This window comes from Neolamprologus brichardi, chromosome 2 (assembly GCF_056152115.1).
Source record: "Neolamprologus brichardi isolate AB-2024 chromosome 2, ASM5615211v1, whole genome shotgun sequence".
Taxonomy (NCBI): domain Eukaryota; kingdom Metazoa; phylum Chordata; class Actinopteri; order Cichliformes; family Cichlidae; genus Neolamprologus; species Neolamprologus brichardi.
Window position 1 is genome coordinate 23,087,388 of NC_142105.1, and position 23,343 is coordinate 23,110,730.

Sequence of the window (23,343 nt, forward strand, 5' to 3'; positions counted from 1 at the left end):
GAAGCAGGTGGGGCGCTGTGATTGTTCCATTTTGAAGAGCTAGCTGCCTGTGGATTGAAGAAATGTAGGACAGCAGCCTTTTTAACTCAAGCTGACTTCCACCGCAGCCCCTCTCCTCATCCCTGCCACTCCCACCATTAAGCCAGCAGTTAGTTGAGTTCACTGTCATGAGAGATTTTCTGTCACGAGCAGGGTAACTATGCAAAATGTGGATTTGATTGGTAGTCGAGACTTTAGCTTTGTGTAGCAGTACGCTGTAAATACGGAGCATCTCATAGTGGTTTAGTAGAAGTGAGAAGGTTTTTTTTGGTTGAGGAACTTGGCTTATAAAGTTTTTTTTGTTTGTTTGTTGTCCTTTTACTGTTCGGGAGGTTTGTAGCTGCTGAGTGAACTTTTGTGCTGTTTTGGGCATTGCTCATAAATCCATCACTTTGAAATGATTCGCATCTGGCAGCAGATTGGGACATGTGCGGGAGTCACACAGCATTTTATATGAGCTATACGGTTTTCCCCAGGCTAGTCACGTAGCAATGAGATATCTGAGGTCTTTTTTTCGATATGGTTTTGAGAAGGAAGCGATACACCTTGAATAAGAATGAGCTGAAGAGAGTGAGGGGAGCTCCACAGCCAAAAGCTACTGATTAGTTTAATTATAATCTTGAGGTGGGGCAGACTGTTCTGTGATAAAAACATTTGGTGCTGCAGGTCTATGTGTGTGCATGAACTAAATGCCTCTGCTACTGGTTTCGTAGAGGACCAATAGCGGTGACAGAATTTGTAAGAGGGCTTCCAGTGCTTAGTTAGGCAGTAAAATGCAGCAGCGTAAACAATAATACAGGTTTAAAAGCAAAATAACACAATGCAAGTGGGAAATAGGAAAAACACGACGTTGTATATATTTCCTTTGCTGGAAAAGACAAGAAGAGTTGCCATTGTGTGGTCAGTGTATGGTCAGGACAGAGCTCAGCCTCAGCTGCTCAAACCTCCACTCTGCACCCTCTGGCATCCTGTGATCACCTCATGCGTACAGACACACTGATTGCAAGCTGCACCCGTTCTCTCCACATCTAAAGGGACACAAATTCAAGTGCACTGCAGAGGAAATGTGACCAAATGTGAGACTTTGTATACATTATATATATATTCATGCCACTTTCATGATACTCTTCAGAACATTTATGTAGTATATATATATATATATATATATATATATATATATATATATATATATATATATATAATGAAATCATTAGCTTCTGTTTCTCTGTATGCATCTGACTGTAAGAATGTCTTCTGGACACATGAAGGCGCCATTTCCATGCACATGGAGGTTCTCTCGATCCGCTGGATGCTCTCATAATAAAGGCTCTTACAAATCATGTGTCACATTGGCTCCACGATGAATATGCTAGTCACAGTCCCTCATTTTTTCAGATTAAAAAGTAAGCAGCACTGCCCTGGCCACGATTCTCCACAGCCCGCGTGTCCATTTGGATCACACGAGTTGTTATTCAGCAAGAATGGCACACCACAGCGGTTCAGGAGGCAGAGTATATTTATAGATTTTGAAACAGACCCCAGTCTTTATTCTGGCAGATTTTTTATTATTATTTTTTAAGTGATGAGCTTCAGTATTTAAGTTGAACGGATGTTGTGTTGCTCACAGTGTTCTCAGAGCCATCAGACTCCGTGTTGCTCTGTGCGCGCACGCTTTTGCATCCTCGGATTTCCATTACGCACAGGACAGCGCTCACATGCCTCCTGGAAGAGCTACCCTGTCAGAATGGAGCGGCGCTCAGCAGGAGCCTCTGTGACTAACCGCACTCAGAGCCGCCGTGAAACTCGAGCTTTCCCAACCTTTCTCACCTCCTTACTTCCCGTGTGACTATTCTAAAGATCATGTCAGGACTCGCGTCCTCTCAGCCTCCTAGTACTCCACAGTCAGGGAAGTGTGGTTTCATGCGCAAATAAGTTCAAGACTCCCTCCCGTGAAGTCATTTTGCCTTTTTGGTTTGTGCTTCTTCTTCTTTATTTTAAATTTTCATCTGAACACTTGTAAGCCCACCATGGCAGCTGCATCCTGAGGAGGCGGTGGAGGAGATGGACGTAGAGGAGAAGGATGTGAACGGTTCGAGCTGTTTGCGGAATGAGAGCGACTGCGGGCTGAGCGCTACCTCGGCTGGAGTGTCCACTGCGCTGGCCAGCGTGCTGATCTTCACCATCGTGGTAGACATCCTGGGAAACGTCCTCGTCATCCTGTCCGTGTACAGGAACAAAAAGCTACGGAACCCAGGTGAGACGCACAGAGGATTGCAGGAAGTTATTCCTTATATTGATGCTAACTATTCAAAATAAAAGAACCCATGTGAATCCTTTACCAGCTGAATTTATCAAGCAAAGCAAAACAACTTCTCTCTCAGTGAGCTTTCTTTCCTGCCTTCACTCATAACTAAAATTATGTAATGCACTGTGTGGCCTGTGACACCCCCTCCCTCTTGCATGACAATCAAACTGGTATCTGAAGTGGACCTCCAGCCTCACTGTGACAGAGTTTCCACAGCCTTGCATGCCTGCCTGCCTGCCTGCCTTCATATCTCTTCATAAATAATGGCACGCACTCTCCCCTCCATTTGGCTGTAACCTTGCTGGTTTCTCCATCCCTGATAAATCACATCCCTCCTTATATCAGGTGTCGATGAGCAGCCAAGGTGAGAGACACCGTTGTATGGTTTCTTTGTTGCTTTGCACACATTTCATGCCACACACAACCCTCCTCCTCATCCTTTGTGGGCTACATTTGAAATGTTCAGACAGCAGAGAGAAGGTAAAGCTGACATTTATCATGGCTACCTTTGTGTCCCTTCTCCTCATTGGCAATAGTAGCATTATCTTTCAGCTGTCCCTTTTATCTTGTAGCCTGCAGTTTCTAATGGCCACTGAGAAGCCGGTCATCTCCAGTGACTGGCGCTGTTTGTCTCCTACTATCTGTTTTCATAACCCAGTGGACTAAATGAGTTGCATTTTATGTTTTGCGCACCAATATTCTTCAAGGTGCCTTTTCATCTAAGCACTGGAGGAGCAGGGTTTAGTTCCCCCGTCATTAATCAGCCAGAATAAGAAACTTTTCAAAGAACTAGTACATCCTTCTTCTTGGAAATGAAAAGATGATACGCAGATATATTCTCATGATTTGCTCCCACTTTTTTCTTGGATGACAAATAATAGTCTCTTGTTAGTAAATGTTGGCAGTCATGACTAGTTTGCCGTGTCTCTCTGTAAATAAACTTGTAAAAGCTGTATAGTAGCCAATATCGTGTGGCATAGAAACACATGAGCAGTAATCGACCCACCTCCCGAAACCCTACAGAGTTTATGGCATGAGAGGCAGCTGTGCAACAGATGCGTGGACACAGGAGCGTATTTTGCTTTAATTGACCGGATCTCGTGATTTTTTTTCCCTACTAAAAATAAAAAGTGCAGAATAGAACATCGAGATGTCCTGCAGAGGCTGACTACATACCAGAGAGCAACGAGCAGGCGGTGCATTTGATACTCTGCTGCTTTTGAACTTAAAGGTCTGGAGGAGAAAACAGCGTGCACCCAGGCAATTATACCCAGCAGCTCCGCGGCTCAAAGAAAAGCGAAGGACGCCCTCTGAGCCCGAGCGAGAAAACACAGTAAACCTTGCGATCACAACAAAATGCTAATGGCAGCATGCTAATGAGGCAGCGGGATTAGGTCAGTGTTGGGGATAACAAGGCTTTAATTACAATTTCAAATACATTACATAACATACCCGTTTTACAGCAGCCCAAAGCCATTTTGGCAAGAAGTTGAGGATCCCGGAGAATAATTTGATTATCTGCTTGGCAAAGACAAATAAATAAATAATGGCACAGTCCACTGATCTCAAACAACAGGCCAGGACTAAATGGCCTGTTCAAGAGTCCACCTTAGGCTGGTGGACCGTGCGCACTGCACTGATTGCAGACCTCGCGTCGGTGTTCCCCTGCTCTAATTGGGCTCCCTGACATATCTAGTCACACGCGAGTCCTCTCCACAGTTGTGCTGCTCGGTTTGTTCGCATGTATGAATAGAAACCTGAAACTCCAGTGGAAGCTCAGAGCCCATCCTGCTATCGCTTTGCTTTTTTTTTTTTCCACGTGTGTCCTTAAGTGACTGAAATTGTTGCTGCCGTCAGCCTATCAACAATCTCCTCTCTGTTCTTAACAAGCTATTTATAGGTTTGGCTCGCTCTGTATGAATGTTTAATTGTACAGTTTCCAAAAGGGAAGCATGGATACAGCTAAAGAACAGCTGTAGCTTTATTCACGGGCCCCTTCTTGTTTGCTTGTTTGCGCAGGGCCTGCATATACGATTTCATGCAGCGTCACTCTTTAGCCTTACTCTTTAGGCCTCGCAAGGAGTTTAAGTTTAAGGTTTACATACATATATAAAAGCACGCACTCAGATATAGATGTGTCAGGCGGGGTAGTGAAAACATCCTATCTCATCTCTCCATTACACATTATTCAGACAGCTGGTTTGCTTCCTCACACAGCAGCAGCAGGACCTTTCCGCTCTGTTTCATTTCAACACACTCGCTTTGCACGCTTCCTCGATATACTCTCCACCATTTAACCCCTCAACACACACCCAAAAACAAAAAACAAACAGTCATGTACATGGAAACACGGGGTTCACATTCTTAGTGCTGAAACATCTTGGGGGCGAGATCTGGTACCTTATGTTTCATTTGTATCAGGTTTCCAGGGGGTCTTTCAAAGTGCGCAAATGTAACAGGGCGTATCCACCAGATCCTCAAAGTGTACAGCATGGCACTTATAGGACTGCCAATGGGGTGTTAACACTACGCTTCTCCACTGGGGGTTAACCATACTAAAAATACACTCACAAAATGCTTTCGGGAGAGAGAAAGAGTAGTGCGGCACAGACAGAAAGAGAGAGAGCGAGAGCGAGAGAGAAAGAGGGTTGGAAAAAGAAAAGGATGAGAGGGAAGTAGATGGAAGAAGAGATCCCACGCTGCGCATGCGCGTATAGTTTGGGCCCTGCCGTGCCGTGCAAACTCTAGGTCGTGGGGGGGTGTAGTGAGAGTTGAAGATGGACTTGAGTTTTTGTTAAATCATGCATTGCACCCCCCTCAGCTGCTCCACAGTCATGAATAAAACCTAGACACTTCAGCGTCCACAGGAGTAGGGGTGGGTGGGTTTAATTGAGTCAGTGGACTTAAGTGAGTCAAACCAGAACCCCACTCAAATTGACAGCACAGATCCACGGAGAATATCACTTAGCACGCTCCATTAAACATGCCCCCCGAGCAGATGATATTAAGTTTTCCAGCATGGTCGTGGGGCATTGTTAGATTATTATTATCTTGCTAAGCCACACCTGGAAATGTAATCTCATATTTGCAGCTCATCCATCTCGGACAGGAAGAGGCTTCTTGAAAATGACCACTTTTCACCCTACCTTGAAATCCTGTTGCACTGGACGATGTTTGTGTACCAGTGATCCTCTTTTATCCCCTTTTCAACTCCAGGCAGCTGCGTTTTTTCCTATCTCAGACATACGGGCTGTGATTGGTAGATGGGCTCTGGCGATGATGATGATGATGATGATGATGATGGTTTTGACCAGGCTCATAGCGGGCTGTATCACCAAAAGGCAGCTCATGTCAGTTTAATGTTAAGTTTCATTCTGGGGCCTCTCTGGCCAGAAAAGCCTCACGAAAACGAGGTCACGAAGTCGCCACTAATTCATCAGCGCCCGTGTCCTTGCCAAAAGGTTATTCTTGCTTATTTATGATTACGACTTACTAAGTTGAATGCAATTATATTCAGGGTATGCTCTGGCAGTAATAAGTCTTGCGTTGCTGACATTCAGATGGATTCAGGCACTGCCAAACCCTTCTGCATGGCCTGGTGAATTCCTCAGAAGGTGTATAAATATAGTCGGGTGAATTAAAGCTTAGTAAATCAAGTTTCCAGTATGAGCAGTGAGAGTGATGGGGTACAGATGGTGGATTTGAAATAGGAACACGCACCCCAGAGATTCACATGCGTAGCAGTGAGATTGAAAACCAAATCGACCGGCAGCCCTTTTTGTTTTGTCTTGCGGTTTGTTTGCTTGCGTTTGCCCGCATCTTCATAATGTAACTCTGTATTGCTCCAGCTTCACCCCCCAGACACATACACACACTCTCTTTTTTTAAAAAAATAAATAAGATATTTTTGTTTTATTTCCCACGTTGTTTTACTACTCTGAACCGCCAGGTTGGAACGAAGCGATGACAAATATCCAGTTTCTCTCTGACACTGTGCTCTGTGATGCGCTGTTTTAATTTATGTTTCATTCACCAGAAAATATGACAGAGTCTCACACTGGGGAAATTCACTGGGCGGTTGCGCGGCTCTCTCGGGACAGAAGTCTCAGTTAATCTGATGCAACGTTTCGCTTGTTTAACAAGTTTTTTTGTGCGCGCATACTGCAAAATCAGATCACTGCAGAGCGAGCGGTGTCAGACAAGTCGAAGGCTGCGTGTCAGCTGTCCCTAATGGCCTGTAACCAATCAGCATTCAGGTTAAGGTCTATTCAACACTTGGTAATTATAGCTCCCAAAGACGTCGACTCCGTTCTCGTATCCGTGTGTGAACATCTCTGTTTGACAGAGCGGTCTTGAGTGCTGTGAGTTTGGGTGTCATGAGCATCATCGCCGGCCAAGTCGGTTAATTAAACCGAGGTAGAGAGGTAATGGTTCGTCCAGGGTTTGAATAATCGATGCCAACAAAACAGAGACAGTCATCTGGTGGCTCCACAGTGATCCTCTCAGCGGTGTTTTAGCACTTACCTCATCCTCCTGATGATAAGCGAGTAAGAGGGTTCAGCCAGAGTGAGCTGGCCGGACCGTGCCCCGTCCAGCCAGCACACACACACACACACACACACACACACACACGGAAGAGCCGTGTGATGTCAACGAGGAATCAAACCTCTGCACAATGACAAGAGCACAGAGCGAGCAGTGGGAGCATCACAAATGCAATCTGACAGATTTGCCCACTGAGCTGACTCAAGGATGAAGAACAAATGCGTTTTATTTTTGTCCCAGCAGGCTTGAGTGACGGCTGGTGCCGTTTTAGTGACTTGGAAAATTGACTTGTCTGTAAAAACTCCAGGTTGGCGGGAGATCAACCATCTGATTTTCTTCTTCATGAAACTTTAAATGTTCTGTGCCCCTGTTTGTTTTGTCTGCTTCGTTAGCACACCGTTTGAATAAAGTTCCAGGAGTGGTTGCTAAACAACATAACGCGGCCGTGTTGGCGTGCAGAGATTACAACAGGACCTGAATGCGGATTGATGGCCACATGTGTTTCAAATCCACTTCCAGCGCTGTTGTTTCAGCTGTTGCCTGAGCAAGCAAGAGCTTTGCTCCTTTTACATTCTGGCTTCATAAGTTGTCACCCAGCATTTTAACATACAATAAAGTGCTTAATCTCTAAAAAGATTGACCAACTCGATCTATTGGCTGTAAAACAACAGCTTTATGTTGTCCTTAACATATTGTACATTTACTTTAACCTCACACGAGGTTATTCCCTGTTTTGCAAAACCAACACAATTGCATTATGGCGTCAGCGTATCTTTTTCTTATCTGTCTTCTTATCTGACTTTACAATTTGATTTATTATTTTATTCTTCCCCACCCAGAACAGCTGCACTGTAACAACATCACATGTCATTTTCTATAACTCATGTCATCTGAGGAGATCCAGTGTCACACCAGAATCAGCACTGACCTCTGGAGGATGGGGGCTTGTTTGGATGTAATCGGACCCTGAAACCACCCGCGTCCTTGTTGATATGTACTTTAACTGCGTTCTAAGTATCTGACTGCATTTTCCCAGGAGCGAGGAAGCATTATAGTGAGAAGAGCATATTATTGGGATGGACCTGCCCATAGGGAGATAACCTTTTGCTCACACTAGCTAAATTGACTAAATCTGGGCTTAATCAAAGTACAGGACAAAATAGGTTGAGGTGATGATGGTGCTCCAAGTCAGTTATAATTTGTCTTTGCAAGGGACATGAGTATCCAGAGAATTCACCGAATATTTGTTAAAATAAAAACTATATACACTCGGGAATGCCTTGCTAGTACAGCTTTGGACCCTATTTTGTCTTAAGAATTGCTTTAATGCTTTGTGGCATAGATTCAACAAGGTTCTGGAAACATTTTAGTTTTAGAGATTTTAGTTCATATTGACATGATAGCACCACAGATTCAGGATAGAACTCCCCTGTTCCACAAAGGTGCTTTGCCGGATTGAGCTCTAGTGACCAGTTGAGATGACTTGAGTTTTGTGACATGGAACGTTATGGCTGGGAGCAGCCTTCAGAAGATGGCACACTGTGCTCATAACGGGAAAGACATGGTTAGCAACAATAATCAGGTAGGCTGTGGTATTTTGATGATTTTCAGTTGGCACTAAAGGGCACTAAGTGTGTCAAGAACTACACCACTACACCATCAAAATCATTAAAATTGCCTTTCTTTTCTATTCTGATGCTTGAACGTCAGCAGCTTTCTTGACCATGTCTAAATGTGTAGATGTAGTTGCTGCCATTGACCGTATATTTATATTTACGAGCATTTGAACAGGTGTACCTAATATAATGACCGAAAATGCATGCAAACTTCTTTGTGCCAATAAGGAAATATTGCAGTGTGACAAATTTCACAGCAATCAGCTTCCTAGTAGTTAAAATATTTCCAGCTGGACCCATTTAGACCGCTCGTCTACAGCATTAGCATACACAGAGAATTCAGTATGGGCCTGCATCCAGATTGGGGCAATAAAAAATAATGTAGTATGAAAAGGATGTAGAGATTCTTGCTCCCAGCTCATGAAATACTAACATCAGGATCATGTTTTCATGCATGAAGGGTTATACCCCTTAAGCATTAACTCCCAGTGCACCTGGATACCTCTCTAGCTAGGTTTCCTAACATGGGGAATGTGCAAAAACCAGATGCATGTATCGCTGCTTTTATGCACTTTTATTTGACTTTGGTTGTGGATTTGACCTTTTCTATCACTCTTTGTTTGGCTAAAATGCTAAAACTACATGGTTAGATTAAGGAGAAAAACCCTGTTTACTGATGAAACACATTATTAATCAAGGGAAAGTCACAGTCAAGCCTCCACTGTCCCAATAAGCAAAGTTACAAACATGATCCTGCATATTTTACCTTCTCTTTTGGTCACATTTTGTCAGTTTTCATAACCTCCTTTTTTTCTTTTTCTTTAGGCAACATCTTTGTGGTGAGTTTGTCTGTGGCAGACCTGGTGGTGGCGCTGTATCCCTACCCACTGGTCCTGACAGCCATCTTTCACAATGACTGGACTATGGGTGACCTGCACTGCCAGGTCAGCGGCTTCATCATGGGCCTCAGTGTTATGGGCTCCATTTTCAACATCACGGCTATCGCCATCAATCGCTACTGCTACATCTGTCACAGTTTCCACTACGATCGTCTGTACAGCCTGAGGAACACGCTCTGCTACCTGGGTCTTACTTGGCTACTCACCGCCATCGCCACTATTCCCAACTTCTTCGTCGGTTCACTGCAGTACGACCCTCGCATCTACTCCTGCACCTTTGCTCAGACCGTCAGCTCGTACTATACTATCTCAGTGGTGATTATTCATTTTCTGATCCCTCTGCTGGTGGTGTCCTACTGCTACATGAGGATATGGGTGCTCGTCATTCAGGTGAAACACCGAGTTAAACCGGAGCAAAGGACCAAACTGAAACCTAGTGATGTGAGGAACTTCCTGACTATGTTTATGGTGTTTGTCTTGTTTGCCGTGTGCTGGGCCCCCCTGAACCTCATAGGCCTGGCTGTAGCCATAAATCCTCCGAAGGTTGCACCCAACATACCCGAGTGGCTTTTTGTCACAAGCTACTTTATGGCGTACTTCAACAGCTGCCTCAATGCCATCATATATGGACTGCTCAACCAAAATTTCCGCAAAGAGTACAAGACCATTCTCCTCGCTCTTTGCGTTCCTCGTTTGCTCCTCACGGAAACTTCAAGATGTGCCACAGAGGGACTGAAGAGCAAGCCTTCACCAGCCATAACAAACAATAATGTGGCGGAGATAGATGTATGAACTTTTACCGGGAACGTGGATGTGTCCTGTGATTCACAGAGTGCCTTTTCAGGATCTGTTTCTTTTTCATGTTGTAAAGATGCATTTGTGTTTGGCGAGGACACCGCTGCCATCATATTCCTTCCAGCTTACTGGACACTTTGCACTCCTGTTGAGAACAAACATCGATTGTATAATTATAAGTATTTTGTGTTCAATAGTGAGTTTTAAGACAGATTAACAAACTGGGGGGGAAAAAATGCAGAAAGAACAAATTACTGAGAACATTCAGATTGTAGATAGTGGCCAGCTGTGAAAATTATTTTCTTAGATTCTCAAAATCTTTCACGCACACTTAAGGTCCGATACTCTTTGGGTGAGGGACCTACTTTTAAAGCCAAGTCCCAGCATGTATATATCACGTGTACGAGAATGACTCACTGCCTATTTGCACAGAACAATTACGAGTATGTCAGCACCATGGTGATAATGAAATAAATGTATTTTCTATGGCCACAGTGTCTTTGGGGTCTTAAATACAGTAATAATGATAGAAAAGCCTCAAGGTTTTATTTCCGTTCAATAGGATCCTTAATCTAATTTTAGGTTTAAACAGAAGCTGTTTTATGGATCAATTACCAAAGTCTTAATGCTCTTATTTGGATGGTAGTGACTCAAGAGTATTAAAACTGGGGCAGGTGCCAATTCGAAAACACATTTCAGTTTCAGTCTAACTCAAACCTCGTACTTCTTCTTCAGCCTGAGTGAGCATCTCAGCCTCAGTTTCACTGGCTTATTAATTCACCGTGATGCTGTTTCACCCTCGGGTACATCTTCTGAGCAATGACGCGGTGGATCAAATTTTGGAAGCTTTTCTTCCGGTTATAATTGAAGAAACGAGGGGGGAAAGCAAGTATATCACAATGGGTTTTTATTTGTTAATGCAACAAAGCATGTCTTGTTGTTTGAAAAACATTCTCTCATAGCTTTTTGGCAGATCTTTGTCAAACACGACTGTTTATTAACTATTTCTTACCATTGCATTCATATGCCTATCAGACTAGGACATTTAAAGCTCTGGGCATCGCCCTTTAGACCCTAAATGATTTAAAGATTGGGGAGAATGTGCAATGAGGAAGAACAAATGGTAAACAAAGCTAGGATTCTTCTTTATAAAACGCCTGGGGGACCTGATAAGCATCAGGAAAGAGGAGATGCAGTTCCGTGATAGTGCAAGGGTGCCTGAGCACATGTCACCCCAGCCAAGATGAGCTCTGACAGCCTCCCAGCACAACTTCCACCCAGCAAACAAACTCTGAGCAGTTCATCTCACAGGGAGGCTCCGAGATGTCAATGTGACACATTTTTGATGTGATGCACTGTTACTGGAATATTTAAAAAAAATTACACATGTGTAGCTCGGTATTTGTAAATATCACCGGCATGTTTCACATTTATCTACAGGTCGACTGTCCAGCTTTTGCATTCTGCTGTGCTTTGAGGCAGCTAAGCTTGAATAGTTTTCCTGATGTCTGACTAATTTAAATCGTCAGTGGAGGATTACAGATGCAGAAATAGGAATCTGAATTCACGAGGGATGTTGGCTCAGCACTCAAGCTGTCTTACAGAGCCAGGCGGCGTCAACTCGCTCAGGAGCAGCAAAATGACACAAAACTGTTCAATTCTGCTTCTAACGAATCAGTGTGTGTGATGTGGAAGAAAAGAAGCAGCCCACATGGCAGCGCAAGGTCGGCCACAGATGAGTGACTAAAGGGGCTTGAGGGAAAATGACAGCATTCACTACGGCACCAAAGAGTCACAGACGGATGGCTTGGTCACCCTTCTTCCCTCTGCTTCCACCTTCTACTTTTCATTCTCTGCTTTTTCTGCTCTTTTGAACCTGTGCTGTTTATTTTCTCTTCTTGTCCCCTAAGGCGTCTTATAATAGCGTCACATTTTGTTTGAAACAAAAGGTTAATAAAGAGAGAGAGCTTAAAGAAGAAAGGTTGATCACTGCGTCACACTGATTAGCCAATTATGCATCATATCACTGTTAAAGAGCAAGGCAAATACCCAAGATTCTTTTTTTAAATCAATTTGCAGATTTTGCTCACTGTGACATAAACAAAGTGCATCACCAGGCAATCTCTGTCCATCAAAATGAGACACAGTTACAGGAGTGTGAAAAAGTCTTGAGTCATTTGTTTTCATTTTATGAGAAACATGTGAAACAGGTACATGGAAATACAGTACATAAGACAAAAGCAGCGTTTATACAATTTAACAAACTTGAAAGTCAGTATCTGGTATGACGACCTTTATTCTTCAACACCGCCTGAACTCTCTTAGGCAATCTCTCTTGTAATTTCTTGAAGTAGTCTCCAGGAATAGTTCTCCAGGCTTCTTGAAGGACATTCAAAGCTCTTCTTTGAGTGTTGGCTGACCTTTGTTCTGTTCTCTGTCAGGATGATCCTACACTGCTTCATTAATGTTGAGGTCCAGGCTCTGGGGAGGCCAATCCATGGCCTCTTGTCACTGATTTTCAGTCCAGTTCTTGTGTAATTTGGCATGCATCAGCCTTTTCTCCCTGCCCCTCTTACTGAAGACTGGCATCTTGACAGACGCCTTTCCCTTGAGACCATTTCTGATGAGGCTTCAGTAAACAGTAGGTGGATCAGCTGAAGGGTCCTTTGCAGGATTTTTCGTATTTGTGAAAGACATGACTTTCAGATACTGCTCATCTGCTGGATGTAGGTTTTTTTTCCTGACACTTCTTTCATCCTCCACTTGTCCAGTTTCCTCAAATCTTTTAAGCACACACTTCATACATGCTGAGATATGCCACAGTTTTTGGCTAATAGCTCTTTGGGAATCACGTTGTTAGTGCAAAAACGCTGTTTTGTTACTGTCAAGCTGGGTTATCTTTGAGACTTTTCATAGATTCAAGTAAAGAAATTGGAACAAATGATGCATTCTTCCAACAGGCTGCTAGTAACAAAGATACAAAATTTAATTTATTATACAAAATGAATTTTGCTCTTCTCTAAGTTGTCTGTTGCGTGCGGACACAACACTGGCACACAACCACGGTGGATTTTCAATCTATCAAGATTTGATTTCCAGAGACTCAAACCTAATTTGACAAACTAACATAATTTAAAATCTAAGGATGTTTTTTGATACTTGGATACTTGAAAAAAGTCTTTTCCAGTCAATGACTGTCTGAAGTCTGCCAGACCTTTATGGAGCTGCCGTCAGTTGCGGCTGTTTGTGAGTCACTATGACGTCATTTTTGTTTTCAATAACTGAAAACATGCTCTGTTGGGTTAAGATCACGTGACTGGCCCATTTCTTTGCCTTAAGAAACCCTTGGGTTACTTTTGCAGTATACTTTGGGTCATTATCAATTTTCACTGTGAAGTGCTGTCTGATTTGATTTGGAGCATCTGGCTGAATCTGAGCAGAGAGTACAGCTCTGTACACTTCACAATTCATCCTGATGCTTCTATCAGCAATCACAGCATCGATAAACACCAGTGGCCCACTTCCACAGGAAGTCATACATGTCCATGCCATAAAACTGACTCCGCCATGCATGGCATATAAGTATGAGCTGTGTTTCTTTTCCCCCACACTTTTCTCTTCTTACCTTTCATGAAGGTTTCTTAACAAGAGAAATAATTCTATTATCATGCACTATTTGTTTTGACATCCCTCTGGACTTGGCATTGATAGCATTGAGAGCTCCAGGAACAGCTACTAAAGGTAAGTTCACCACTTGGAATCTCCTCCAGATCTTTTATCTACTCAATTTATTCTGGAATAATGAGGTAACAAGCTTTGGCCAGCCAGGAAAATGCTTGTCAGTCAGTTGTCCAGTTACTTTTGAGTCTTTGAGGACTAAACATGAAAATGGGTGTAACTTCTAACCCTTTAGGCAAAGCTTTTGTTAAACGCCTTGAAATAAAGCTAAAAGTTTGCACTCCCATTGCACATTTACCTCACTTTATGATTATATATGCATAATTATGCCAAGCTTCCCCTGCTTTACCAATTCTTTCTCAGCCCACTCTACTGTTCCCCTTTAAGTTTTATTGTTACATGTAGCGACACAGCACTCATCCACAATGCTGAGGAAAGTACTTAAACTATAATGCAGGTCCTATTGCAGCAGATCACAAGAGAAAAAAAAGTCAGTGGACATTAAAACCTCAGTGCCTGGTGTGCACTGGCCAGCAAGATGATAGTGGTAAAAAAAAAAAACTAAAAAAGAAACCTGTCTTTAAAAGCCAAGCATCAACGCACACTAACACTCTTTCAGTAAGTTTTTATTACACTTACAGCAATGTCACGATTGATTGTCAAGTCGAGTTATATTCATTTTACCTGTCTCTTTTCTCCTACAGTCCACGTGTCTGCATCTGTTTTATTGTGACACATACTGAGTGGAGCAGAGAGTACACTGGGTACATCCACAAATATGACGCAAAATGCTGCTGACACTCTGGAAACATGTTTGCTTGCTGATTAGCTCTTATCAGTCTAAAAGAGATTAGCCAAAACATTTAAGCTATAGATCCTATTTACCCGTTTTCCTTCTTTTATGGGTAATCTTTCCCCATCGCTATAGCTTCTTCTTTACATGAGGAACAATGCTGCAGGTACTGCTCTAACATAACCCAGCTTAGCAGTTTTCTAAACAAAGAAAGGAAATCCTAACGATTTCCATAAGCAACCAAACCTGTGGTTTCCTTTTAACCAAACAATGTGATCTGTTTACAGGTGTGCAAGTATGCATGGAAATTATTTTGAAAAGCTCTTGTGAGTTACATCTACTCTAATTTGTTGTCCTTGTAACCCTCTGAGGTCCACATGCTAATCCACTGCAATAGTTACACCCTTTTGCACTCGCCCAACAGTAAAATAACAAATGTTTCACAGGTTAGAGTTAAATGGAATATCTATATCTAGATATATATCTATATATATCTATATCTCTCTCTCTCTCTCTCTCTCTATATATATATATATATATATATATATATATATATATATATATATATATATATATATATACAGTGGGGCAAAAAAGTATTTAGTCAGCCACTGATTGTGCAAGTTCCCCCACTTAAAATGATGACAGAGGTCAGTAATTTGCACCAGAGGTACACTTCAACTGTGAGAGACAGAATGTGAAAAAAAAATCCATGAATTCACATGGTAGGATTTGTAAAGAATTTATTCGTAAATCAGGGTGGAAAATAAGTATTTGGTCAATAACAAAAATACAACTCAATACTTTGTAACATAACCTTTGTTGGCAATAACAGAGGTCAAACGTTTACTATAGGTCTTTACCAGGTTTGCACACACAGTAGCTGGTATTTTGGCCCATTCCTCCATGCAGATCTTCTCAAGAGCAGTGATGTTTTGGGGCTGTCGCCGAGCAACACGGACTTTCAACTCCCGCCACAGATTTTCTATGGGGTTGAGGTCTGGAGACTGGCTAGGCCACTCCAGGACTTTCAAATGCTTCTTACGGAGCCACTCCTTTGTTGCCCGGGCGGTGTGTTTTGGATCATTGTCATGTTGGAAGACCCAGCCTCGTTTCATCTTCAAAGTTCTCACTGAAGGAAGGAGGTTTTGGCTCAAAATCTCACGATACTTGGCCCCATTCATTCTGTCCTTAACACGGATCAGTCGTCCTGTCCCCTTGGCAGAAAAACAGCCCCATAGCATGATGTTTCCACCCCCATGCTTCACAGTAGGTATGGTGTTCTTGGGATGCAACTCAGTATTCTTCTTCCTCCAAACACGACGAGTTGAGTTTATACCAAAAAGTTCTACTTTGGTTTCATCTGACCACATGACATTCTCCCAATCCTCTGCTGTATCATCCATGTGCTCTCTGGCAAACTTCAGACGGGCCTGGACATGCACTGGCTTCAGCAGCGGAACACGTCTGGCACTGCGGGATTTGATTCCCTGCCGTTGTAGTGTGTTACTGATGGTGACCTTTGTTACTTTGGTCCCAGCTCTCTGCAGGTCATTCACCAGGTCCCCCCGTGTGGTTCTGGGATCTTTGCTCACCGTTCTCATGATCATTTTGACCCCACGGGATGAGATCTTGCGTGGAGCCCCAGATCGAGGGAGATTATCAGTGGTCTTGTATGTCTTCCATTTTCTGATGATTGCTCCCACAGTTGATTTTTTCACACCAAGCTGCTTGCCTATTGTAGATTCACTCTTCCCAGTCTGGTGCAGGTCTACAATTCTTTTCCTGGTGTCCTTCGAAAGCTCTTTGGTCTTGGCCATGGCGGAGTTTGGAGTCTGACTGGTTGAGGCTGTGGACAGGTGTCTTTTATACAGATGATGAGGTCAAACAGGTGCCATTTATACAGGTAACGAGTGGGGGACAGAAAAGCTTCTTACAGAAGACGTTACAGGTCTGTGAGAGCCAGGGATTTTCCTTGTTTGAGGTGACCAAATACTTATTTTCCACCCTGATTTACGAATAAATTCTTTACAAATCCTACCATGTGAATTCATGGATTTTTTTTTCACATTCTGTCTCTCACAGTTGAAGTGTACCTCTGGTGCAAATTACTGACCTCTGTCATCATTTTAAGTGGGGGAACTTGCACAATCGGTGGCTGACTAAATACTTTTTTGCCCCACTGTATATATATATATATATATATATATATATATATATATTTCTCCTCTGTAATATTCTTGATATTTATAATTGAGCAATTTGTATACATTACTGCTATTTCTTACATTTGTAAACTTTGTAATATATTGTATTATTTAATTACTTTAGTCTGTTACCATTACTGTTTTGGAGCAACTGTAACCCACATCCTTAGGGATTATGAAAGTATTCTGTTTCTGATTCTGATGATTAATCCTAATCCTACCCCGCACTGTGGGAGACCTACACCAACCGTTGTCAGCAAATGGGGCTTTGCAATATCAAACTAAAATGAATACCTCAATCCTAAATATCTAGTGACATGTAGTTAAACTGCAGGAATGTCTTAAAGACATAAAGACTTGGATGGCCACTAACTTTCTGCTTCTTAACTCAGATAAAACTGAGGTCATTGTACTCGGCGCTGAAAAGCTTAGAAATATGGTATCTAACCAGATTCTTACTCTGGATGGCATTACCTTGGCCTCCAGTAACACTGTGAGGAACCTTGGAGTCATTTTTGACCAGGATATGTCCTTCAACGCACATATTAAACAAATATGTAAGACTGCGTTCTTCCATCTGCGCAACATCTCTAAAATTAGAAATATCCTGTCTCAGAGTGACGCTGAAAAACTAGTTCATGCATTTATTACTTCCAGGCTGGACTACTGCAATTCATTATTATCAGGATATCCAAAAAACTCACTGAAAAGCCTTCAGCTAATCCAAAATGCTGCAGCAAGAGTACTGACAGGGACTAGAAAGAGAGAGCATATTTCTCCTGTTTTGGCTTCCCTTCATTGGCTTCCTGTTAAATCCAGAATTGAATTCAAAATCCTGCTCCTCACATACAAGGTCGTAAATAATCAGGCCCCATCTTATCTTAATGACCTTGTAGTACCATATCACCCTATTAGAGCACTTCGCTCTCGCTCTGCAGGCCTACTTGTTGTTCCTACAGTATCTAAAAGTAGAATGGGAGGGAGAGCCTTCAGTTTTCAGGCCCCTCTTCTGTGGAACCAGCTTCCAGTTTGGATTCGGGAGACAGACACTATCTCTACTTTTAAGATTAGGCTTAAAACTTTCCTTTTTGCTAAAGCATATAGTTAGGGCTGGACCAGGTGACCCTGAATCCTCCCTTAGTTATGCTGCAATAGATGTAGGCTGCCGGGGGATTCCCATGATGCATTGAGTTTTTCCTTTCCAGTCACCTTTCTCACTCACTATGTATTAACAGACCTCTCTGTATTGAATCATATCTGTTATTAATCTCTGTCTCTCTTCCATAGCATGTCTTTTATCCTGTCTTCCTTCTCTCACCCCAACCGGTCGCAGCAGATGGCCGCCCCTCCCTGAGCCTGGTTCTGCCGGAGGTTTCTTCCTGTTAAAAGGGAGTTTTTCCTTCCCACTGTCGCCAAAGTGCTTGCTCATAGGGGGTCATATGATTGTTGGGTTTTTCTCTGTATCTATGAAGCGCCTTGAGGCGACTTTTGTTGTGATTTGGCGCTATATAAATAAAATTGAATTGAATTGAATGTTCTTTAATATGTACACACAGTACCACCGTCACACAAAATATACATATATCAATGTCTATGCATATATCAATATGCATAGACATTGATATATAGTTTGAAGCCTACGCTTTCAACACGCTTGTCTTAAATCAGTGATGTGATTTGGATGCACTGGTGTGTTCGTTGAATCCAGAGGGTCAAAGCACCATTTAAAAATATTTCTAAATCATACTATAATGACTATAATATATATATATATATATATATATATATATATATATATATATATATATATATATATATATAGCTGCACATACGAAATGCACAGCTTTAAACAGTTCTCAAAATCAAATTTAGCAGTAATTTAGCGATGTAGGCTTATGATTTACAGCTAAATCAAGTTATAAATAACAGAAAGGATGTCTACAATGGTCAAGGTAAATAGCTGTACCTGCTGATGGACTGTTACTGTTACATTTTACACTTTACAAGTTAAAAATTCTGCATTTTGAATGGTTCCAAATTATTAGCAATTACATGTTTTCTTTAGAATTCTCAACTGTAACGAATCTGATGCAAATCTGGCAAAAACTGCATGCAGGTTGAGCTTCCGCTAATAATAAAAATAATGGTATGACTTTATAATAATGTAACACTATTAAGCATTAGTAAGGTAGCGAGTGCTTAAATAATCCTTTATATATCATTAATCCTCCTTAGTAAGTCATTTATAAATACATATGCATTTATTCATCAATATACACCATGTACAGCTATCAGTTCTGTACGTCACTGCTGGTAATAATCATATCAATCACTTACACAGTCTCTTTGATATTTGATTTACTACTTTAATATGTCTAACCATCTTAGATCATTTTAAAATAGAGCGTCTTTGTAAAATAATAATTGTGCTTAAACTAAGTGGACTGCTTGAAAAGACTGTGTCATAACTCATGTTACTCAGCAGAAACGTCCGTAATAGAATCCAGAATCTGGGATGAATGGCTGAAGTGATCCCCCCGCTGTGCCTGTCACTTTGTGATTTAATATGAAGGGCAAAAGCTTGAAGACATTTTTCTTTCTGTTATGTTCAAGGACAGCATAGTCTACCCATCCCGCTTTATGCTGCATGATCCATCATAACTCATGACTCTATTTTGTCAATTTCACATACGTATGTGATTCTGTCCCGCATGAGTCACGTGGGCTTTCTGAGCAGCGCTCAGTCTCAGCTCGATATCAGCGGTCTGGTAAGCTTAGAGCTAAGTCACAGCCTAAAATATTGAGATAAGTCCAGTGTAAATGTAAATAACTGTTGTTGTTGTTTTTTTGTTTGTTTTTTTTACCGGTTTTCTTGCCTTGTTTTTAGCAGATCTCTCAGTGCTCAGTGCAACTGCACCAAGTGGAGCAAGGCATAAACTCAAATTCATCTGCTGACATGAAACAGCTGTTCATTTACTTGCCTATTTTCTCCCCTCTTCAGTTTAACGTGCACATGAGAAGTGTTAAAGAAACAAATCGTTTGTGTGTGATTATTTCTACGGCAGCAGAACTCTGTCGCAAACACGGCTGACACAAAATGAATGAGCAATGAGGCATTATGGCACAGCTCTTGCGTGACAGGATGTTTTTTTGGCCCGCTGGATGAAGCCGCACGTAACGTCGCTCTCTGCACAGAGGAATTTCTACAGCGCTTGCGCACCATTGCCTTTTACAGCGGGGGAGTCTCACTGTGGGCCTGCTGCTACAATGGCAATTCTCCTAATGCATTTGTCCATCGGGTTTAGCGCTGCCTGCCTTATCATGCATATGATGTGTTCCTACATATCCCGATGGGCTGTGGGTCACAGTAGTACCATGAGGTTTTAGGTGTCGTACATCCAAAGAGGCCAAGGAGAGCAAGAAATGGGGAAGATGACAATGATTTGATGCGACTTTATTTGTATCATAGTCTACACAGGGGATTGGACTTAACTTAATTTAACTCAGTTATTTCTGGTTGAGAAAATGTTCCCATGCTCACTATTGACAGCAGGTCTAGTGGACCATTGTGCCGAAAATATATGTAGCTCTTCATACTTAATATTTAATTCAATTACCAAAATTTAATACATTTTTAAAGTAGACGATTACAACTTGATTGACATTTATGTCAATCATAAATGTCGTGTTTGGGAAGTACCCTACATGGTAAAAACTATTGAGCCACACCTGTCGCCAGTTTTGAATTCAATGACAGTCAGTGGCGGTCCTAGCCTGCTTGGCGCCACAAATTCCTAGTGCTTGCTGACATGACTGTGTTCCAACAACAATCCTAAACCACATCAGGAGCTGCACAAACAGGAAAGCTGTTTCATTCTTACTTGTTGTTAGGGAGACTGAGTAGCTTGGTCTAAACAACAGGTGTGGAATGTAGGGGGCCTCATGCTTGGCATTGACTGTCGGTGAGACGTGAAGTCCAAATAGCCTGGGGAGTCCAGACACAGGGGGCCATGAGAAATGCTTCCAGAAGGTCGGAGGTCAAGATTCATTTGAAGGACAACCTTCAAATGAACTTCCAATTAAAGACGCCTACGGACCAAATCTACAGGCTCGTATTCCACTGAGAACACGAGTTTTGTCAGGCTTCTATTTTAGAGCTGGTTGTTTTATTAAAATTCGTAATCCCACCATGACGGGGTGAACATGTGCGTCTAGTGACTGTACTGACTCCATCTTGTGTGGTTTATGGTCTATTCCCAAAGCTCACTGCAATAAACCATCTAATTAATTTCCAGTTTTTCATGTGCTTCCAGGAAAAATATAAGTCCAACATGTTTAGATGAAGGAATTTTGATGTGGATTATTGTTTATCAGAAGAGGTCACTGTTTATTTTATAGTTGGTCCTAACTGTAATGATTAGCATGAGATGTCCTGCCGTTCCATCAATACGGGATGTATCATCTCATCTTCTCAGAATGTGTCATAATAAAAAGCACGAAAGTATAAAATTACAATGGAAAGAATAGAGAAAAAAAACTAAGGGCTTTTATTCTATTCTTTTTTAATCAGTTGCCTCATAACCCTTCAGATTTATCTTCTCACCCTTTGGAGTGGGCTCAGACTGTGGGTAAAAAATCCATCCATCCATCCATCCATCCATCCATCCATCCATCCATCCATCCATCCATCCATCCATCCATCCATCCATCCATCCATCCATCCATCCATCCATCCATCGCTGGATAGATGGTGATGACCCTGATGACTCAGGGTCATCACAGCTGGACTTTATCCCAGCCATGATAGAGCAGACATGTTGCCAGTTTTTCACATTTAAAATAAACAATGAAAAGCTCTACGTTAAAAAATAATAGAATAAATATTTGAATGACATGTGATTAAAATAATAATGGATTGCATTTATATAGCACTTTTCGGGGCCCTCAAAGCGCTTTACAATTCCACTATTCATTCACTCTCACATTCATACACTGGTGGAGGCAGCTACAGTTGTAGCCACAGCTGCCCTGGGGCAGACTGACAGAAGCGAGGCTGCCATATCGCACCATCGGCCCCTCTGGCAATCACCAGTAGGCGGTAGGTGAAGTGTCTTGCCCAAGGACACAATGACTGAGACTGTCCGAGCCGGAGCTCGAACCGGCAACCTTCTGGTTACAAGACGAACTGCCAACTCTTTGAGCCACGACACCAGAGCAGCCCCTTTTCCAGAGCAGTAGAACCCTTTAAATATATTTTGTTGCCAGTTTAACTCTCTGAAGGTATGCTGCTAAGTACTAAAATGCTTTCATTCAAACCCCTACATCACTAACGTGTACAAATACTGATACTGCATTTTTAATGCAATCATTCTATTTTATTTATACAGTGCAAATTTGCAACAGCAACTGCTTTAAACTGGCACTTTTCTATCATAAGATAAATATCCTAAAATATTACAGAGCAAACAGACACTTGGCAACAGTGGGAAGGAAGAACTCCCTTTTAACAGGAAGAAATCTCTGGGAAAACCAAGCTCAGGGAGGGGCAGCCTTCTACCTCAAATGGTTGAAGGGAAGTAGAAGAGGAACCAAGAAAATACAGAGAGACAAGGGCGAAACACACATTATGGAAGTGAAAAGTGAAGAAATTTAAACATAAAAAAACCACACAAATGTGAAGTCTCTTGAAAATAAGCAACAGACTGAATCCATTTCGCTGAAAAAGGAAGAAAGGAAGAAAAGAAAAGCAGAATCTTTGGCAAGAGTTTATTATTTGTGAGGTGAAATTACGTTTCAGGCTGAATGACATGAAAAACTGTCTGAATGAAAAAATATTAAGTGGCTGATTTGTACTAGTTTTTTAGGTGAAGATAAAAACCGGATGTATGGTTAGACACACAGAAACACGCACATACACACAATAAAGGCACAAGAGGTGAACTACACTGACAGGTTTATTGCATGGTTCAACGTTGGGGATGATGGCTGTTGATTGACAGCTTTTAAAATGAGAACGAAACCGAGCCACCTGATCCATGTGAGTCGTCGCTACAATCACCAGAATCATAATTAAGCTCATCATATAAGATACTGAAGGAATAAAGGTGAATTGGTGAAGCGCTATATATAAGCAAGCGATGTATAAACTACACAGGACATTAACAGAGAGACAGCAAGAGATCATCATCCCACACAGGTGAGCAGTAATATTCATGCCACACATGAAAAAGGGGCCACACCTCAGTGCCATCTCATCAAACTGCTAATTCCTCCGCCCTCCTTCCTCCACATATAAAGGTCAAGGCTTACCCGTTCACCTTGCGCTTTGGGTTCCTTAGGGACTGAGTAAAGCGCTATACAAATGCAGGCCATTTACCATTACCTCACGAGAAATACACTTGGTTTCACAAGTTTACACACAAGAACGCACGATCGATTCAGGAACCGCTCTCCTGTGCTTCCTCTC

The 23,343-nt window shown here is 42.1% G+C and overlaps 1 protein-coding gene across 1 annotated transcript; it reads left to right on the top strand.

The window, feature by feature from the left end:
* Positions 1 to 2,093: 2,093 nt before the first annotated feature.
* mtnr1c (melatonin receptor 1C) lies at positions 2,094 to 10,678 on the top strand. Its single transcript, XM_006781615.3, has 2 exons — positions 2,094 to 2,293; positions 9,331 to 10,678. The coding sequence occupies exons 1-2, from the start codon at positions 2,101 to 2,103 to the stop codon at positions 10,194 to 10,196; spliced, it is 1,059 nt and encodes a 352-aa protein (XP_006781678.2). The 5' UTR covers positions 2,094 to 2,100; the 3' UTR covers positions 10,197 to 10,678.
* Positions 10,679 to 23,343: the final 12,665 nt, after the last annotated feature.

What these genes read in the sequence shown, in the direction of transcription:
- mtnr1c (XM_006781615.3), top strand. Translation starts at nt 2,101, where the DNA reads ATGGACGTAGAGGAGAAGGATGTGAACGGTTCGAGCTGTTTGCGGAAT. An exon ending in CAAAAAGCTACGGAACCCAG is followed by an intron (nt 2,294 to 9,330) that starts GTGAGACGCACA and finishes CTTTTTCTTTAG; the next exon opens with GCAACATCTTTGTGGTGAGT.